The sequence below is a fragment of the Callorhinus ursinus genome, unplaced genomic scaffold (genome assembly GCF_003265705.2).
Source record: "Callorhinus ursinus isolate GAN/ISIS: 27379988/994484 unplaced genomic scaffold, GSC_fseal_2.0 scaffold3, whole genome shotgun sequence".
Lineage (NCBI taxonomy): Eukaryota > Metazoa > Chordata > Mammalia > Carnivora > Otariidae > Callorhinus > Callorhinus ursinus.
In genome coordinates, this window is record NW_027397065.1 from 33,466,022 (window position 1) to 33,481,670 (window position 15,649).

Here is a 15,649-nt window from a genome sequence, read left to right on the forward strand (position 1 = left end):
ACTGAATTGAGAAAAAAAATGCCCATCAGGAGCTCTGAGAACAAAGGGAAAGCTATATGGGGCGGTGGGGAGCTGGAGAGTGTCCGGAGCCAGGGGTGGGAGGCCTGGGGCTCCAATACAGTCTCTGTCCTTAAGTGCCATGTGGGTTTAGGCCAATGGCTTCCCCTTTCTGAGCTTCCAGTTTTCTCAATGGCCACGCGTTCTCGTTCCTTCCTTATATCATTAACTCATTGATTCACTGATTCAAAAATATTTCTCAAGCACCTAGTTTGTGCCAGGGACTGCTGTAAGCACTGGGGATTCAGTAATGAGCAGAGCTGACAAAAATCTCTAGCCTCATGTTTACTGCCCACTATAAACAAAACCAGGAAAATATGCTGTATCTTAGTTTGGGATGAGTGCTAAGGAGAAAAAACAGTAGGGAAGGGTGACAGGGAGTCTTTTCCAAAAGGGTGACTTCAGTCAACAGCGAGTCAAGACCTAAAGAAGTAAGGGAGTGAGCCAGGATGTCATCTGGGCAAAGGGGGTTCCAGGCAGAGGAGACAGCCAGTGGGCAGAGCTGCCTTGAGTATGAAACTTTCTCATCTCGGCTCCTTTCAATGCTCCCAGCAAGTTTGGTGACTGCAGCAGCTTCCTAAGGGCCTCCCTGCCCCCACTCCTGCCTCTACAATCCTCTCTCTACCCATGATCCTGGTGACCCTTTAAAAAGTAAGTCAGTCCCCATCACTTCTCTGCTCAAAACTGGCCAGGTGCCCCTACCACACGCAGAGCAAATGGCGGTCCTTCACTATCGGCTGAGCCTGGCTTTCTCCTCTCTCCCTGGTTCACTCCTTCCCAGCTACTCTGGCCAAGCTGCTGTTTCTGCAGCCTTAGGGGTTTTACCCATGTCCTCTGCCGAGATATCCTTCCCCGGTTGCCCAAGTCTGGCTTCCTGACTTCATGCAGATGCCACCTCCTTCAGAGAACCACCTTCACCAACCTGTCCACACAAGCAGCACCCTCTGTCCCCTCACTGTGCTTTACCTGTTTTCATAGCCTTCATCACTCCCCTCATTTTATATATTCACAGTAGTAGATGTAATCGATCAGATGGTTACTACATGCTGGACACTGTTCTAAACATCCAAGAATTAATTTATCTTCGCTCAGTCTCCCTGAAGATGGTATCATTATTAACTACATGCTCTAGATCAATAACCTGAGTTACAGAGAGGTTAAGAAATGTGCTCAAGGCTCCCAGCTGGAGAATGTCAGGGAAGATTCAAATCCTGGAGCTTTCATTATTAACCACAACACTTTAGACCAGCACTACCCAAAACCACTCTGTGATGACAGAAGCGTTCTGTGTCCATAATGGTAGCCATTGGCCGCAAGTGCCTGTTGAGTGCTTGAAGTGCGTGTGACCAAGGAATTAAAATTTTAATTTTATTTCATTTTAATTATTTTTAATTTAAATAGCCACATGTGGTTAGTGGCTACTATATGGGACAGTGGAACCCTAGAGCCTCTTATTTGTTCTTTTTTAATGTCTGTCTCCCACAGAAGGAAGGAACCTCTATGTGCTTCAGTTTTCTTATTTTTATGGTGATATAAATATTTTACAGGACTGTTGTGATCATGGGTGTGTATATATATATATAATATTATATAATTTTATTACAATATATATCTATATAGACCTATATATCTATGGATCTCTATACCCACATATGGCATATAAAGGACTTAGGACATAGCCTAGCACAGAGTATATACTCAATGCTTATTAATTATCATAATCATCATGATCATTGTCATTCTTATTATCATTATAAGGCTCCATAAATCCAAGGACTTTGTTCACTGAAGAATCCCATTACCTGCAATATTCTTAGCACATAGTAGGTGCTCAATAAGTATTTTTTGAATGAATAAGTGAACTGAGTTGACTGTGGGACTTGAACAAAAATCAATTGCCACAAACTCAAACTCTTTGGGGGCCTTGGCAGGGCATGTAAATGAGTGAAGGGGACCTGTCTAAGATAGTTGGGGAGGATTAGGGACTGTGGTGAACTGAAGAGAACACGCTCCAGGTCAAGGCTTTCAAGATCATTTTCTGGGGGTGGGAGCAGCAGGGAGCACTGTGGTCCCAACAGAGCACCCATAGATAAAGGCACCCATGAGCTGCCACTTTGGGGCACTTTGCTACTCTGTAATTACAAGTGTCTGGTTCTTTTTCCCAAAGGTTCAACTCTGGTCTTGGTAGGTATTCTTTGCATGTAAAGCAACTCCAGACCCAGGCTCAGAAAACCAATGCTGTAGGTGGTGCTGAAAGAAGACATATTTGTTCAGAAATTACATGTGAAGAAAGAAAGAAGAAAGAAAAAGAAAGAGAAAGAAAGAAAGAAAGAAAGAAAGAAAGAAAGAAAGAAAGAAAGAAAGAAAGGAAGGAAGGAAGGAAGGAAGGAAGGAAGAAAGAGAAGGAAGGAAGGAAGGAAGGAAGGAAGGAAGGAAGGAAGGAAGGAAGGAAGGATGGATGAAGGAAGGAAGGAAGGAAGGATGGATGAAGGAAGGAAATGTGAATGGTTGGCAAAACAGGAACATCAGTCTGGGAAGTGGCAGCCAAGTTGACAGCAATGACAAGGAAAGGATCCGGCACAAAGCCTTTTGTCTAGAAAGAAGTCTTTTTTTGGAAAGGATTTGAGTTCTGAAAACAGTGCCTATAGTTGGCCTTCCGGAGCTCACTGGGGCATTTATTTTTTGTTGTTGAATAGAACAGTCAGCGAAATGGCCTCCACCATTTGAATCACTAGTTCTTTCTCTCTCCCACCATGTATAGTTATGTGGATGTAGGGCATAAGTACGTATGACACACGTGAACGCTATTCTAGGAATCCACATCCCTAGTGTGAGTCACTATGGTGTGATCTTGGGCACCTCTCAGACAGTGATTGGGTTATCAGGTACTTCCAACATAAAAAGTGATACATCATTCAGTGATTCTAAATCAGAAGTGGCTCATAAGTACTCTACACTTGTGGTTTGTTTGGTCCATATGATTTTTTAATATTTTATTTATTCATTTCACAGAGAGAGAGAGAGAGAGAGAGAGAGAGCACAAGCAGGGGAAGCGGCAGGCAGAGGGAGAGGGAGAAGCAGGCTCCCCGGGGGCCAGGCAGGGAGCCCAATACATAGGGGCTCGACCCCAGGATCCTGGGATCCTGACCTGAGCCAAAGGCCGACTGAGCCACCCAGGTGCCCCGCCCACATGGTTTTTTAAAAGTTAGTCAGCATATTAGTTTTCTACTGCTGCTGTGAAAAATTATCACAAATTTAGTGACTCAAAACAATACAAACTCATTCTTACATTTCTGGAAGTAAAAACTGACACAAGGCTCACTAGGCTAAAAAGAGGGCTGCGTTCCTTCTCGAAGGATCTAGTAGAGAATCTTTTTTCCAGACTTTCCCAGCTACCACTCACATTCCCTGGCTTGTGGCCTCCTTCCTCCATTTTCAAAACCAGAACGTCCCATCTCTCTATGCCTTTCCTCCATAGTCACATCTCCACAGACTCTTCTTCTGCCTCCCCCTGACATTTTTAAGGACCCTTGTGATGACATGGGGCCCACCCAGATATTCTGGGATTCTGAGGTTTAAAAGCCAGCTGATTAGCAACATGAGTTTCTCTTTGCCACGTAATTGAACGTATTCATGGATTCTGGGATTAGGACATTGATTGAATTTCCTTTTTTGACATAAAATCCAGTTTTCTAGTTTCCCTTGGGTAAATATCTGCTGACTGGTGACCCTGGGCCCCAATCTTGCACAAGCAGACCCTCATTACAATATGGCAACAATTAGCCTGACCTGAGCTCTTCTGTTTGCCCCAGACTTCACCCCTCCTCATCATCTTTCTGACTAATGCCCAGAGTAAGTTGCCATTTGTTATTTCACTGTGCTACTGTTTTTCCTATGAAGCTTTCTTCACTCACTTGCGTGTCCCCCTGGCCTTACCAGCCTGTGAGCCTGCAGCATAGGTCCTTAATGCTTAAATATTCGGAAAGTTCAACTCTGTTGCTTCTGCTGTCTGCATCAGAAATATTACGGAGTAATGTATGCAATTGATCACCACCCACATGTGATAAGGGGAGCCTGGGGTTACATGCAACCTAGGGAACTCACAGCAATGGAAACTAACTGCCCCTCAGGGCGGATGCTTGGGGAGGGATGAGTAAGGCTGATGAGTTCCCAACAGCGCACAATACCAGCGAGGATCAGCACATACACGCATGGTGTGCCAGGCACCTCACTCTGTGTTTGTGATTTTCTTTTGCTGAAGCCTCCCAACCGCTCACTGAGGTGGATGTTGTTATTTAGCTTTCCCCGTCCCCTTGTGAAAACTGTGGCACAGAGAAGTTAAGTGAGTTGCCCAATGTCACATAGCTGCAGAGGAAGAGTTGGGGTTCAGAGATGTTATTCTGATTCCAGAATCTGAGTCTTGACACCCATAGCTTCTGTCATTAGAGAATTGGTATGTGGTTTTAAGCTTTTGAGGGCTTGGACTTAGGAAGACAGGCTGGACCCCAGGGATCATTCTAGCAGGTCTCCAGAATGGACTTGAGTCGCTCTGAGTTCCTAGGTTCACACAGGAAACCCCTGAAACAGGAACAAAGGCCCTCGGTCAGAGGAGGCTGCAGCTCGGCAGAATTTGGGCCTTGAAGTTGTTTTGGCGAGACTTCCTAAATTGGCAGCCTTGCAGTCTGGGAGTCCGAGATGTTTGTGAGAGGCCATGAACTCTGTGAGAGATTGACAGGGAACACTGGTAGGGTGGGGGAGGGGAGAGGGAAGCTTGTGAAAACCTAGCACTTCTGTTCGCTTTTTGCACATTAAGTTTAGAGCTGTGAACTTGGTAGTTTCCCGTATTTAAAGCGAGTGGCCGGCCCCTGCAGGCCTAGTAAGGGCCCATTAAAGCAGGGCTTTGAGGAGCCCCCTCGAACAGCTGGGCAGTGACAGGCGCTGGGCTCAAGGCCATATGCTTGAACATGCCTCCACCCAAATTACATTCTGCCTGTGGCAAAGGGGATTCTGATTTCTTGCTAGATGCAAACAGAGTCACCATTTGCCAGGATGAGGAAGGCAGAGGGAATCCTGTTTTACAAGGGCAGATGAGACTCAGAGAAGACTGGCCAAACCTGGTCAAGGCACCAGGACGGCTGCGCGATGACCGCGAGTAGGGCACCCGTTTGCAGGGCTGGCCCCAGACCACGCTTCCCCCCGTCCTGGAATAGTTTTGATAGCATCCCTTCTGCTTTCCAAATGTCCCAGTTTAGCTGATAATAGAGACGATCATCCTCTGATGATCATCTGTGAACGCTCTTCAAAATAAATCCCCTGTATCTGGTTATTGGTATCTTTTTTGTTTCTGTCTCCAAAGAGAAATGGACAGAAAATTAATCAGCTATTGAGAAGCATGATAGAAAGTGAGAGCTGCAACGAAGCTCTAGAAATTGTCTGGGGAAAGGGAACAAAGGTATGGCATCTCTATTACAGGCCAGAGTTCAGACACGTAGCATGAGCAACTTCATTTCTCACAAAAGTGCCAAGAAGAATGTTAAGTATTATTAGCCTTTTTTAAAGATGAGGAATCTGTAAAAAGGACTCAGGGACAGACACCTGGTTGAGGGCACTACTGTGATTAGAATTCAAGCCTGGGACCTCCCCACCTCCCAATCCATGGCTCCCATCCTTACCCCAGCCTCTTTTTCTTCCCCTTGATATATTTTTTTTTTTTTGGCCAAATTAAAGAGGAACGGTCCATGTATCCTGGGAGAGTTATGGATTTTGTATTGTGCTATGGCCTAAATATTTGTGTCAAATTCCTATATTGAAATCCTAATACCCAATTGGATGATGTTAAAAGGCAGGGCTTTTAGGAGGTGCTTGGGTCGTGAGGATGGAGCCCTCCTGAAAGGGATTAGGGCCCTGGTGGGAGAGATTCCACAGAGCTCTCTAACCTGTCCTACCACATGAGGACACAGCGAGAAGGTGCATGCAGGCTATGTCCTGGGAAGAGGGCTCCCACTTGAACATGACAGTGCTGGCACCTTGATCTTGGACTTCCGGCCTCCAGAACTGTGGGAAATAAATTTATGTTGTTTATAAGCTACCCAGTCTGCGATGGATGTTTTGTTACAGCAGCCGGAACTGGACTAGCCACAGAGCCCAACTCTGTGCAACAAGGTAACTTATTAGAAGGAGACAAGGTATTCACATATTTATAAGGATATTTTTTAAAGATTTTATTTATTTCTTTGACAGAGAGAGACACAGCGAGAGAGGGAACACAAGCAGGGGGAGAGGGAGAAGGAGAAGCAGGCTTCCCCCTGAGCAGGGAGCCCTACGTGGGGCTCGATCCCCGGACCCCGGGATCATGACCTGAGTTGAAGGCAGACACTTAACGACTGAGCCACCCAGTCACCCCCTAAGGATGGTTTTAGGAACATGAAGAAACCTGACAATTCCTGGGGGTCTCGCCAACAGGGCAATGCAGGCTTCCTCAGGGTCCCTGCTGGAATGAATGTGGACACTCTCCTTCCTTACTTCACTCTTCTCCTCCAGTGCCTCCCCTCCCATTCCCCACTCAGCCTGACCCAGCTGAGCTGTGGCCCCATGTGCACGTCTCCCTACATGTAGTGTACATTTGAGGGGCTCTGTGAGCCTGTGCCACTCACCCAGTGTTAGAATTGCCAAGCTTATATCATTTTTGATTAGAGAAAAATATATGCAAACCAAGATCCATTATTTTAGGAGCACTCAAAGACAGAATAATCTTTCTTTCATAGCCTAATAAATATGGTTGGCATGACGTGTTCTGGGTAAATACTAACTCTTCACCTAGTAAAACTTCCATGCTTGGAAAGCGCATCTTTCAGTGGAAAGAGTCTTAGTGTCAGACTGATCTAGTTTCAAATCCCAAATTCCATGTCTGATGACCTGTGAGGCCATGGACAGGCCTCTGTTCTCCACAAGTCTTTCTCTGCAATCTGTAAAATGGTTATATATCCTCTACCTCCCTTTCCCGAAGAGCACTCACAAGGATCACATGCTATAATACATGTAAGATTCTAGCATTCCTTTCCCTGAAACCCTTGCTGTCTCGTGGAAGGGTTGGATAGACATAGCATGTGTTTTCCAGAGCCCCTTCTCCTCAAACCCCTAACCCACTCCTGCTAAGGGACCCACTGTCCGTTCCAGGAACATGCTCACAGGAAGGCTCTGACACTCATGCAGTATGGTGGGAAGGACTGAAAAGGTCTACCAAGGTGACTCTTCTAGGACAGTATATTGGAAGATGTGCTCCGTCTGGGTCAAAGACCTGGGAGGTCAGATAGAAACTGGCGGGCTAACTATCAGGGCACTGATATTTTCAAGGCAAGTAATGCAGCCCTCATCAGGAGCTCCAGAAATAAGGAGGGGGCCACAAGCACCAAGGCCACAGGTGAGGCAGGAAAATCCAGACTGAAAGTCAACAGCTAAGTGACTTACCGAGACGGAAGGGACAAGTGGTGCAAGCAGGACAACGGATGGAAATCCACCCAGGCCTGGCCTGGCATTCCTGCTCTGCATTGACTAGCTCTGGGAATGTGGGCGAGAGAAATTTTGGTCTCTCAGCATCTGTAAAATGGGAGCATTGCCATCTAGTCAGAGGGCTTTTGTGCCGATCCAAAGGGCCGAGAGCTATAAGGAATTGATCCATGCTGGGCTGATGGGCTTGCTTATTGCAAATCTTTGCTTCCTCCTGGGGCACGTATGTGTTTCCTGGGCCACCACTGTTCCTTGGGAGGAAACAGCTGGAGGAGGCCACATCTACCTTTTCTGGGCTGTGGGTAAAACTGCCTTTGCTTTTCTTGCACTCATCCCACCTCTTCCCCCAACTCTGCCTCTCTGCAGCTTGCCCGAGGAGGGGGCAGCGCCTTTTCTCCTTTATCGAGATGAGAAGCCCGCCTTCCCCTCTCCTGCCCCTGCCCACATCCCACCCACCCTTGTGGGCACCCGGGGAGTTTCCCTTGGTGGCAGAGCTATCTGGGGATAGGCTGCCGAAGTCAAAAATAGGGCAGACAAGAAAGGGAGGCTTGACAGGAAGTCCAAATAAGCACTTCCTCCCACCCACTTTCAACCTTCTGAGGTACCTCAGTTAAAACAGCAGAGAAAGAGGTAGAGAGGATGAAAAAGACACGTATTTTTTTTTTTTTTTTTTTGAAGAATGAACTTGTCAGCTTTGAGGAAGTGGAAAATATTGCTCCTCATTGTCTCGCATGTAGCAGCTGATTCCTGCTCTCCTCGTGTGTATCCCAGGATAGGGGAGGTGAGGACTGTGTCCAGTCTGGGGTGGCAGGCGTGTGTCGAGGGCGGTTGGGACAGAGTACAGCATGGCCTGAGGAAGGGCAGCTGTGGGCTGGCACCAGCATCTCCCCACCTTCCCCACCCTGCAGCCTCCAGGAGCTCTGGTGAGCATGGCCCCTGTACCTCCCAGGGTGGTTGCATGGAAAGCCTGTCTCCCCCTGCCCCCACGCCCCCGGTACACCCACTGTGAGGCAGGATCACCGTATTCTGTGTCTCAGTGTATGGCTGCTGGGTGTGTGGAGCTGCCCTGCCCAGGGCAGTGGTCAGGGCCCCTCTGGGCTTTCCTGCTCTACCCTCTTGTGTGGGTGGAGCCCTTTGCCATCCAGAAGGATTCCACACGGATGGCGCTTCCATTACCGACTTCTGAGGATGGAGGGGAAAACTGTCCCCTCCTTGTGAAGGTGACAGCTGTGGTTCTTGTTCCCTCTGTAGGCAAACCCAGCCAGGCTCTAAAGAAAGCTCAACAGCAATTCACTCTAACAGTACCTCACCTCGAGTGGTACATGCAGCCATAAAATGTTGGTGGCGGTGAGGCTGGGGTCACCCCACGCAAGGGCATTTGTCTCCATCGCCCACAGTGCCCCATGTCGTCACCCTCTCCATGTCACACGCCACCACTTTTGTCTCTCTCCCTAGCCAAGAGCCTCGGTACAAATCAAATCCAAATAAGCACATCCTCTTACCCACCTTCTAATGCCTTAGGGGCCTCTCCTAGGAAGTCAACACTCTCCCCTCCAAAGGCCGACTTCCCATTCTCTCTTGGGGTCCCATGACAAGTCCCCAGACCCTGCCCCTGCCCTGCATGCAGAAGCTGCAGATTCCAAGTCTCTTCTAATGAATTGCTTATCTTTCTCACCCCTCAAATTAACTGGGAAGAAAACAGTTATCTCCCCACCTCATTCTGCTGTGGGTCAGCGGGAAGAGAGGGGGCTTCAAGTCCAGATGGGGTGGGGTGAGGCAGGGGGAAACAGGGGAGATCCCCCACTCTGGGTTGCAGTGTGCAATTCCTACATCTGCTTTTAGTCCCTAAGATCGAAAACTCTGACACCTCGCTCCCTCCAAGTATCGCCTTCTTGTCCACAAGCTCATTGATCCCACATGTAAAATTCCTATCCCGCGAGACCCTGTTCCCTATACCAGCGTGTCGTTCTTACTGTATGCTGAGACCTTGCCCCTTCCTAATCCGGAGATAATATCCCAAAGCCTGAGAAGGACTCTGCTAACATTTCCATTGACTCCTTCATGAGTCCTGGCTTTCTCCACCTGCTGAGGGAGAGGGCATATCCACCCAGTCCATGGCTTTACATCACTGCACCTTACCTGCCCCTCTCTCTGCTCTGCTCCATGCTTGAAGCCAAGACTGATGCCCGTTAGAGGATCGGTGTAAGCTGGTCCGGCCTTCATTGCTGCAACATCCCCTCGGTGGTGGGCTGTGCCCAGGGGCTGCTATTACGACTCTCCATTTCATAGGCAAGGAGCCTGAGACTGGGCCAAGAGAGGTGGCCTGCATAGGATCAGTATGGTTCTTCTGGCATCCTGAGCCTCTCTTGGAGATGAACCGGCCCTGCCCCCAGAACTTCTGGAACCCTCGGCCAGAGACGGGAGATGTGAAATTTGTGAGTGTTGGGAAATCACCGAGGACTGAGGAAGAGGGAAGTCTCCAGGTCTAAGGCAACCCACTTCCCCTCGAGTCACCTGTTCTTGTCTGTTCAGGAGCCCTTCTGAGGAGTGGGCCTGTGGTCGTATGGGGAGGGGGTGCCAAGGGCCTCGTAGAAAGTGCTGGATCCCTTTTGTAACTTCTCCAGATTGCCAACCTCCCTTGCTCTTCATGGAAAAGAGGCTGATAGAGTAGGACAGAGCACAGGGTCTGGAGACAGAGCTGGGTTTGAATCCCTACTCCACCTGGGTGATTTACGTAACATCTCAGAGCCTTGAGGTGACAGAGAGGGAAGGACAGGGGCCCTGGACCCAGAGAGGGTGGGCGCCAGATGAGACCTGGCTGCACGACCTACTTGCTGGGTGCAAGGCAGCAAGTAGTTTTACCTCTCTGAGCCCTGGCTTTCCCTTCTGTGAAATAGGAGAGGTGATAGTGCGGATAATTAAATAAGACAATTAGTGGAAGTTTTTAGCCTACTCCCTGACACACGGGAAGGACTCCGGGAGTTTCACCCAGGATGAGTCTTCTCTCCATCATCACCGTCATCCACATTTCTTACCAGCCATGTCTCCCTTTGAAATGGGCTCCATGGATTGTCCATTTGGCAACATTTATTGGAGAGTTCTTTCAAAGGAGCTTAATTTTTAGCTATACCTTAATTCAACTTCTGTGTTTCTGTAGATATTTATTCTCCTGAGTGGGAGTGAACATCATTAAAAAAAATGCTTCTACTTGTAAGAATGATCTTAAATATTCCTTTCCACTAGTGCTGTGTGTTTTGTTTGCTCACAAAGTACACGTCAACACACACACACCCACAGGTGCAGAATGTCCTTCCTCTTCTCCATTTTCCAAGGCCCTGCTTCAATTCCAGCTAATTCCACAACTCCTTTTTTTTTAAGATTTTATTTATTTACTTATTTTAGAGAGAGAGAGGGAGCAGGGACACGAACGTGGAGTTGGGGCAGAGAGAGAGGGAGAAGCAGACTCCCCGCCGAGCAGGGAGCCCAATGTGATGTGGGGCTCGATCCCAGGACCCTGAAATCATGACCTGAGCTGAAGGCAGATGCTCAACCCACTGAGCCACCCAGGCCCCCCCCCGCGACGTCTTTTTTGACTGCCCTGCCAGGAAGTGATTTCTCTCTATCCTTCTCTTTTCAAATAGCTTTTTATCATTGACCACTATTCCCGTGATTTGAAACACCAAGTTTCAATCGTAGAAAGTGCTGGATCCTTTCTCTTCCCCCAGTGGCAGAGCTTTTGAACAGCACAGTTATTGAGAGCTGAGCTCCCAGGCCCTGGAGAAAGCACTTGGCTGGGCAGCCTCGATTGATGACTGGTGCCCCTAGGACCCCTGGTACCACATTCTATGGGCTGTTTCCCAGGTGCTGGGCCTGGAATGAAATGCAGAACCCCTATAGGCTGGAGCAGTGTCAGAGTGGCTCCTTAGATTGTGTGTAAGATGGGAACTCTGCATGGCCAAAGCTACCCTCAGAAAGGCTTCAAGAACTAACCTCCTCCGGGACCAAGGTAGTGTCAACTTAGTAAGTGCAACAGAGCTTGATGCTTTCCTCAAGCATCAGAACTGAGGGCTGTGTGTGTATGTGGGCGCGCAGAGCATTAGCTAAAGTGGAGAACCTGTGTTTAGAGACTGCGATGTTGCACAAATGTATTTGTTTTTATACACTGGATTTGCCCTCTGCCAATAAGGTTCTCATACTGTGAGAAGTGCGAGGGACTGAGACCAGCTCAGAGAGCAGCAGATACCCATGTCCTGCCACAGGGCCACTCCAGAGAATGTACTCTTCAGGTAGAAGATGTGGAGGAGTCAATGGTGACTAGAATCTATGGGGGAAACCACAGCGGAGAGAGCCCGTGGCAGCATCAACAGCAGTCGCTATTTGTGTGCTCTTGATTTTTTTTTTCTTTAAGTTTGTCTAGTTAACTGCATCTAAGGTTTAGGTATGTACGAGACAATTCGTGTTTTCCTGTTTTATGGATATGGAAACTGAGACTCCTCCATTTTAAACCCTTTGTGTGAGGTTGCACAGGATGGAAACAATCGCATCAGAAGTGAAGCCGGGGTCTGCCCGATGCAGCCCCTTTCTCAGCCCTGGGTGCCCGGCTCACTCCCCGAGAATCCTCTGGTAACTCTACGGAGGCGGCGGCTGAAGGAATGTCAACGTTATCCCTTTGGGAGAGACCGAGAGATGGTTGGAAAGCATTAAAAGGCCATACTCCTTACCCCCACAGTTTGCTGATGTGGGCGCTTATGTATATTTGAGGTCAACTGTCAAAATAGATTTTCATCTGCGAAGACCCAGCCAAGTAAGACGGCAGTATAAATATCTGGGTGCCAGGAGTTTTAATGGAAACACACTCGGGCTCACACTGGAGTCTAAGTCCCCTTCACTGTCCCTCCCATGGGGTGGGGGTGGCCAGGACCAGGGGGAGATTACCAACTCCATCGCTCTCTCTACCTCTCCAGCCCTCAGAGCTGGGCTTCCTTGTTTACTTATTTAGAGCCGAGCAGAGGAAGTGGTAAAGGAAACTTGCTGAGTCGTTTTCTGAGAAGAGACCATATTTGTTCGCAGGGGAAGCCGTTGCTTTCTGGGATCTGGTTACAGCAGAAAAGACGTGTGCTCCAACAAGGGGGTTCCAGAAGGTAACTGGGAGTTGGAAGAGTCAAGGACACCTCCACACTGTGGATTTGGAGTTCTCTGTCCATGGGTGCAGCACCCATGCTCCGCTTGTGAGTTCTGTCCCGGGAGAGCAGCCATGGCATTGAAGAACGTGCCCTTTCGCTCAGATGTCCTGGCCTGGGACCCCGACAGCCTTGCAGACTATTTCAGGAAGGTGAGCCTTGCTCTTTTGTTGGTGGTGACGCTGGTGACCCTCAGTGGGCTGGGCAGAGGCTTGAAGAAGGGGTCCGGGCAGAACATGAGAGGTGTAAAGTAGAGCATTGGACCTTCCAACCCCGCGGCAGCCTTACCAGTTGAGCGAGCGCTATGTAGATGCACATGCCTGAGTGTCCCTGGTGATGAGTTCTGGGGAGAAGGGAGGCCCTCAGATGGGTGTGCACTTACTAAGTGCCAGCACTTTAGTTTGCACTCTGTAGGCACTGTCCCATTTAACACTCTCCAGTATCACTGTCCTCTTGGCTCAGCTGCAAAGTAGGCTCCGGGAGGTTAAATGGCCCAAAGCCCCAGGGACTACATGTGATAGAGGCAGGATTCCAGTCACCCCTTTCTGGCTTCAAAGTCCATGCTCAGAGACTCAGAACTGCTGTAACCACTAATGAGATCGAGGCTGCTTACTAGAAAGGGGTGAATGGAGCCCTGGGTATGGGAGAAAGCAAAGGCAGGGCAGGAGGGCTGGAGAAGGCTAGGATGAATGTCTGGGCAGTCATTTCTCATGACCTGAAAAAGGACTCCTCAAGCCCTTACGTAAGAGAACAGAATCTCGCTGGAGATTTAGGAGGGTGTTGTGAAGCAGGTGGGAGAACTGCTACAAGCTCCAGGTTGTGATCGGTTGAGACAGCGAGGGAAACTGAGGCCCCTAAGAGGAAGAGTTTTGCCAGCAGGGTCAGAGGCCAAGCTTGTGGCAGACCTGAGACGAGAGGGTCACTGTCCTGCCTTCCAGCCCTGGAGGGGCCACTCAAGGACCCCGGTGCTTGGTCATCTGCTGGGGAGACCACAGGTCACATGTCTGCTTGGGCAGATCCCAAGCCACACGTCTCGGGGACTCTCCATCCCTGTTCAAGGGATAAGAAGTCTTGTAAGGGACATATGATCTTCTAACAGCCCCATCCCTGCAGGCTGGGATGGAATTCAGTTGACACTGTAGATGGTTGTAAAGATGAGGTTTTAAAGTCAAGACTTTAGAGGTCATTTAAGTCAACTTTCTGTTTTTCCTGGGGGTGGAATGGGACTCCCTGGGACACATAGGCATCTGGGGTCTATATAGTGCCTCACTGCTCTCCTTCCACCTAAATAAGAGATATGTGAAGATGTAGAATCGGGTGTGGCATGAAAAAGTCATGGCCCACAGATCCTGTTATTTGCTGCTTTGTGTGTATCTCGTTTTGGTTCTTTCCTCCAAAAGGTCACAATAAACAGGTTTCAGCACTGTGGGTGCAAAGGTGGTTGGGACAACTGACTTTTGAAGTATTTTTCTTAAATGTAGACCAAATAAGTTAGGACAAGAAGGTGAAATTTGCCAAGATGCTATAAAGTGGCATGTTAGCTCAATTAAAGGAAGGAGAAAATATTGAGAATTGGTGAGAGGATCCTGGGAACAGACTGAGAGGCCCAGACAGGCCCCATCTTCAGTGTGAGAAAAACTATACAACAGCTATGCAACAGCAGAATCCATGGGCAAATCCCCCCTTAATGCAGGGAGATGGACAATGGGTCAAGGGTGATTCAGGAAAATGGCCATCTGCCTGAGCTGGGGAAAGGGAGAGCCTCCTTCTTGGAGACCCCAGACCCTGGGACACATCTGTAGCACTGGGACAGGTTCCTTCTTTGGACATAGGAAGAAAGAAAGAAAGAAGAAAGAATGAAAGAACAAAAGAGAGAGAGAAAGAGAAAGAGAGAAAGAGAAAGAAAGAAAGAAAGAAAGAAAGAAAGAAAGAAAGAAAGAAAGAAAGAAAGAAAGAAAGAAAGAAAAAAAGAAAGAAAGAAAGAAAGAGAAAGAAAGAAAGAAAGAAAGAAAAAGAAAGAGAGAAAGAAAGAGAGAAAAAGAAAGAAAGAGAGAAAAGGAAGGAAGAAAAACGATGGTAGGATGAGATTAAAGGGAATCTGTGATCCAGAAAGTCCCATCCCCAACAGACGCAGATGGATGCCCTTAAAATCCTGGGCACCTTAATTCCCCCAGGGAGAAAATATCAAGTGAACTGACCATGGACCATGGAGTCATGTGGGGATGGATCTTAGTCATCAACTATCCTATTCAAAGGATCCATGGCCAGGTGCAATTTCTACTGAAGCGGAGAGGCTGGGTCCCCTTCGGAGACACCTCCCAGCCAGCTCTAGAGTCAGACCCTTTGGTTGGAATCTTGGCTCTACCACCTGCTAGCTTGGTGAACTTCCCTTTGTTACTCCACCTCTCTGAGCCTCAGCTTCCTCATCAGTAAAATAGAGACGCTAACAGCAAATACCCTCGTGGGATTGTTGAAAGAATTAAAGGAGATATGGTGTGTGCAGCATTCAGCAGCTTGAGGGGGGCCAATTCATGTTTGATAGTCCCTTTTTCCTGCTCTATTTACAGGGCCCTAGCTGGGGATGCCCACGCAGATTGGCAGGCTTTTGTGTCTTACTGTCTTAGATATGTGTAGCTCATCCTCTGTCTGGAATGCTAGTCCCTGAGGACAGAGGTCATGTTTTGGATTTTTTTAACCCCTCCAATTTCTTTCTCTCTTTCTTTCTTTCTTTCTTTCTTTCTTTCTTTCTTTCTTTCTTTCTTTCTTTCTTTCTTTTTTCTTTCTCTCTTTCTTTCTCTCTTTCTTTCTTTCTTTCTTTCTTTCTTTCTTTCTTTCTTTCTTTCTTTCTTTTTTCTTTCTTTCTTTCTTTCTCTCTCTCTTTCTTTCTTTCTTTCTTTCTTTCTTTC

General features: G+C 48.1%; 1 protein-coding gene and 1 long non-coding RNA gene across 2 annotated transcripts in view; one reads left to right on the forward strand and one right to left on the reverse strand.

Annotated features, from left to right (window-relative positions):
• LOC141369897 (uncharacterized) overlaps nt 1-9,979 on the reverse strand; it is a 50,094-nt gene extending 40,115 nt beyond the window's left edge. Inside the window, exon 1 of the long non-coding RNA XR_012377265.1 lies at nt 9,703-9,979. This is a non-coding gene — a long non-coding RNA (uncharacterized lncRNA). The remainder of the gene's footprint in view (nt 1-9,702) is intronic.
• Nucleotides 9,980-12,600: 2,621 nt separating this feature from the next.
• The window catches only part of LCP2 (lymphocyte cytosolic protein 2), a 54,940-nt gene continuing 51,891 nt past the window's right edge, over nt 12,601-15,649 (forward strand). The window contains exon 1 of the mRNA XM_025867048.2: nt 12,601-12,895. Coding sequence (XP_025722833.1) covers nt 12,818-12,895 — 78 coding nt within the window. The 5' untranslated portion in view covers nt 12,601-12,817. The remainder of the gene's footprint in view (nt 12,896-15,649) is intronic.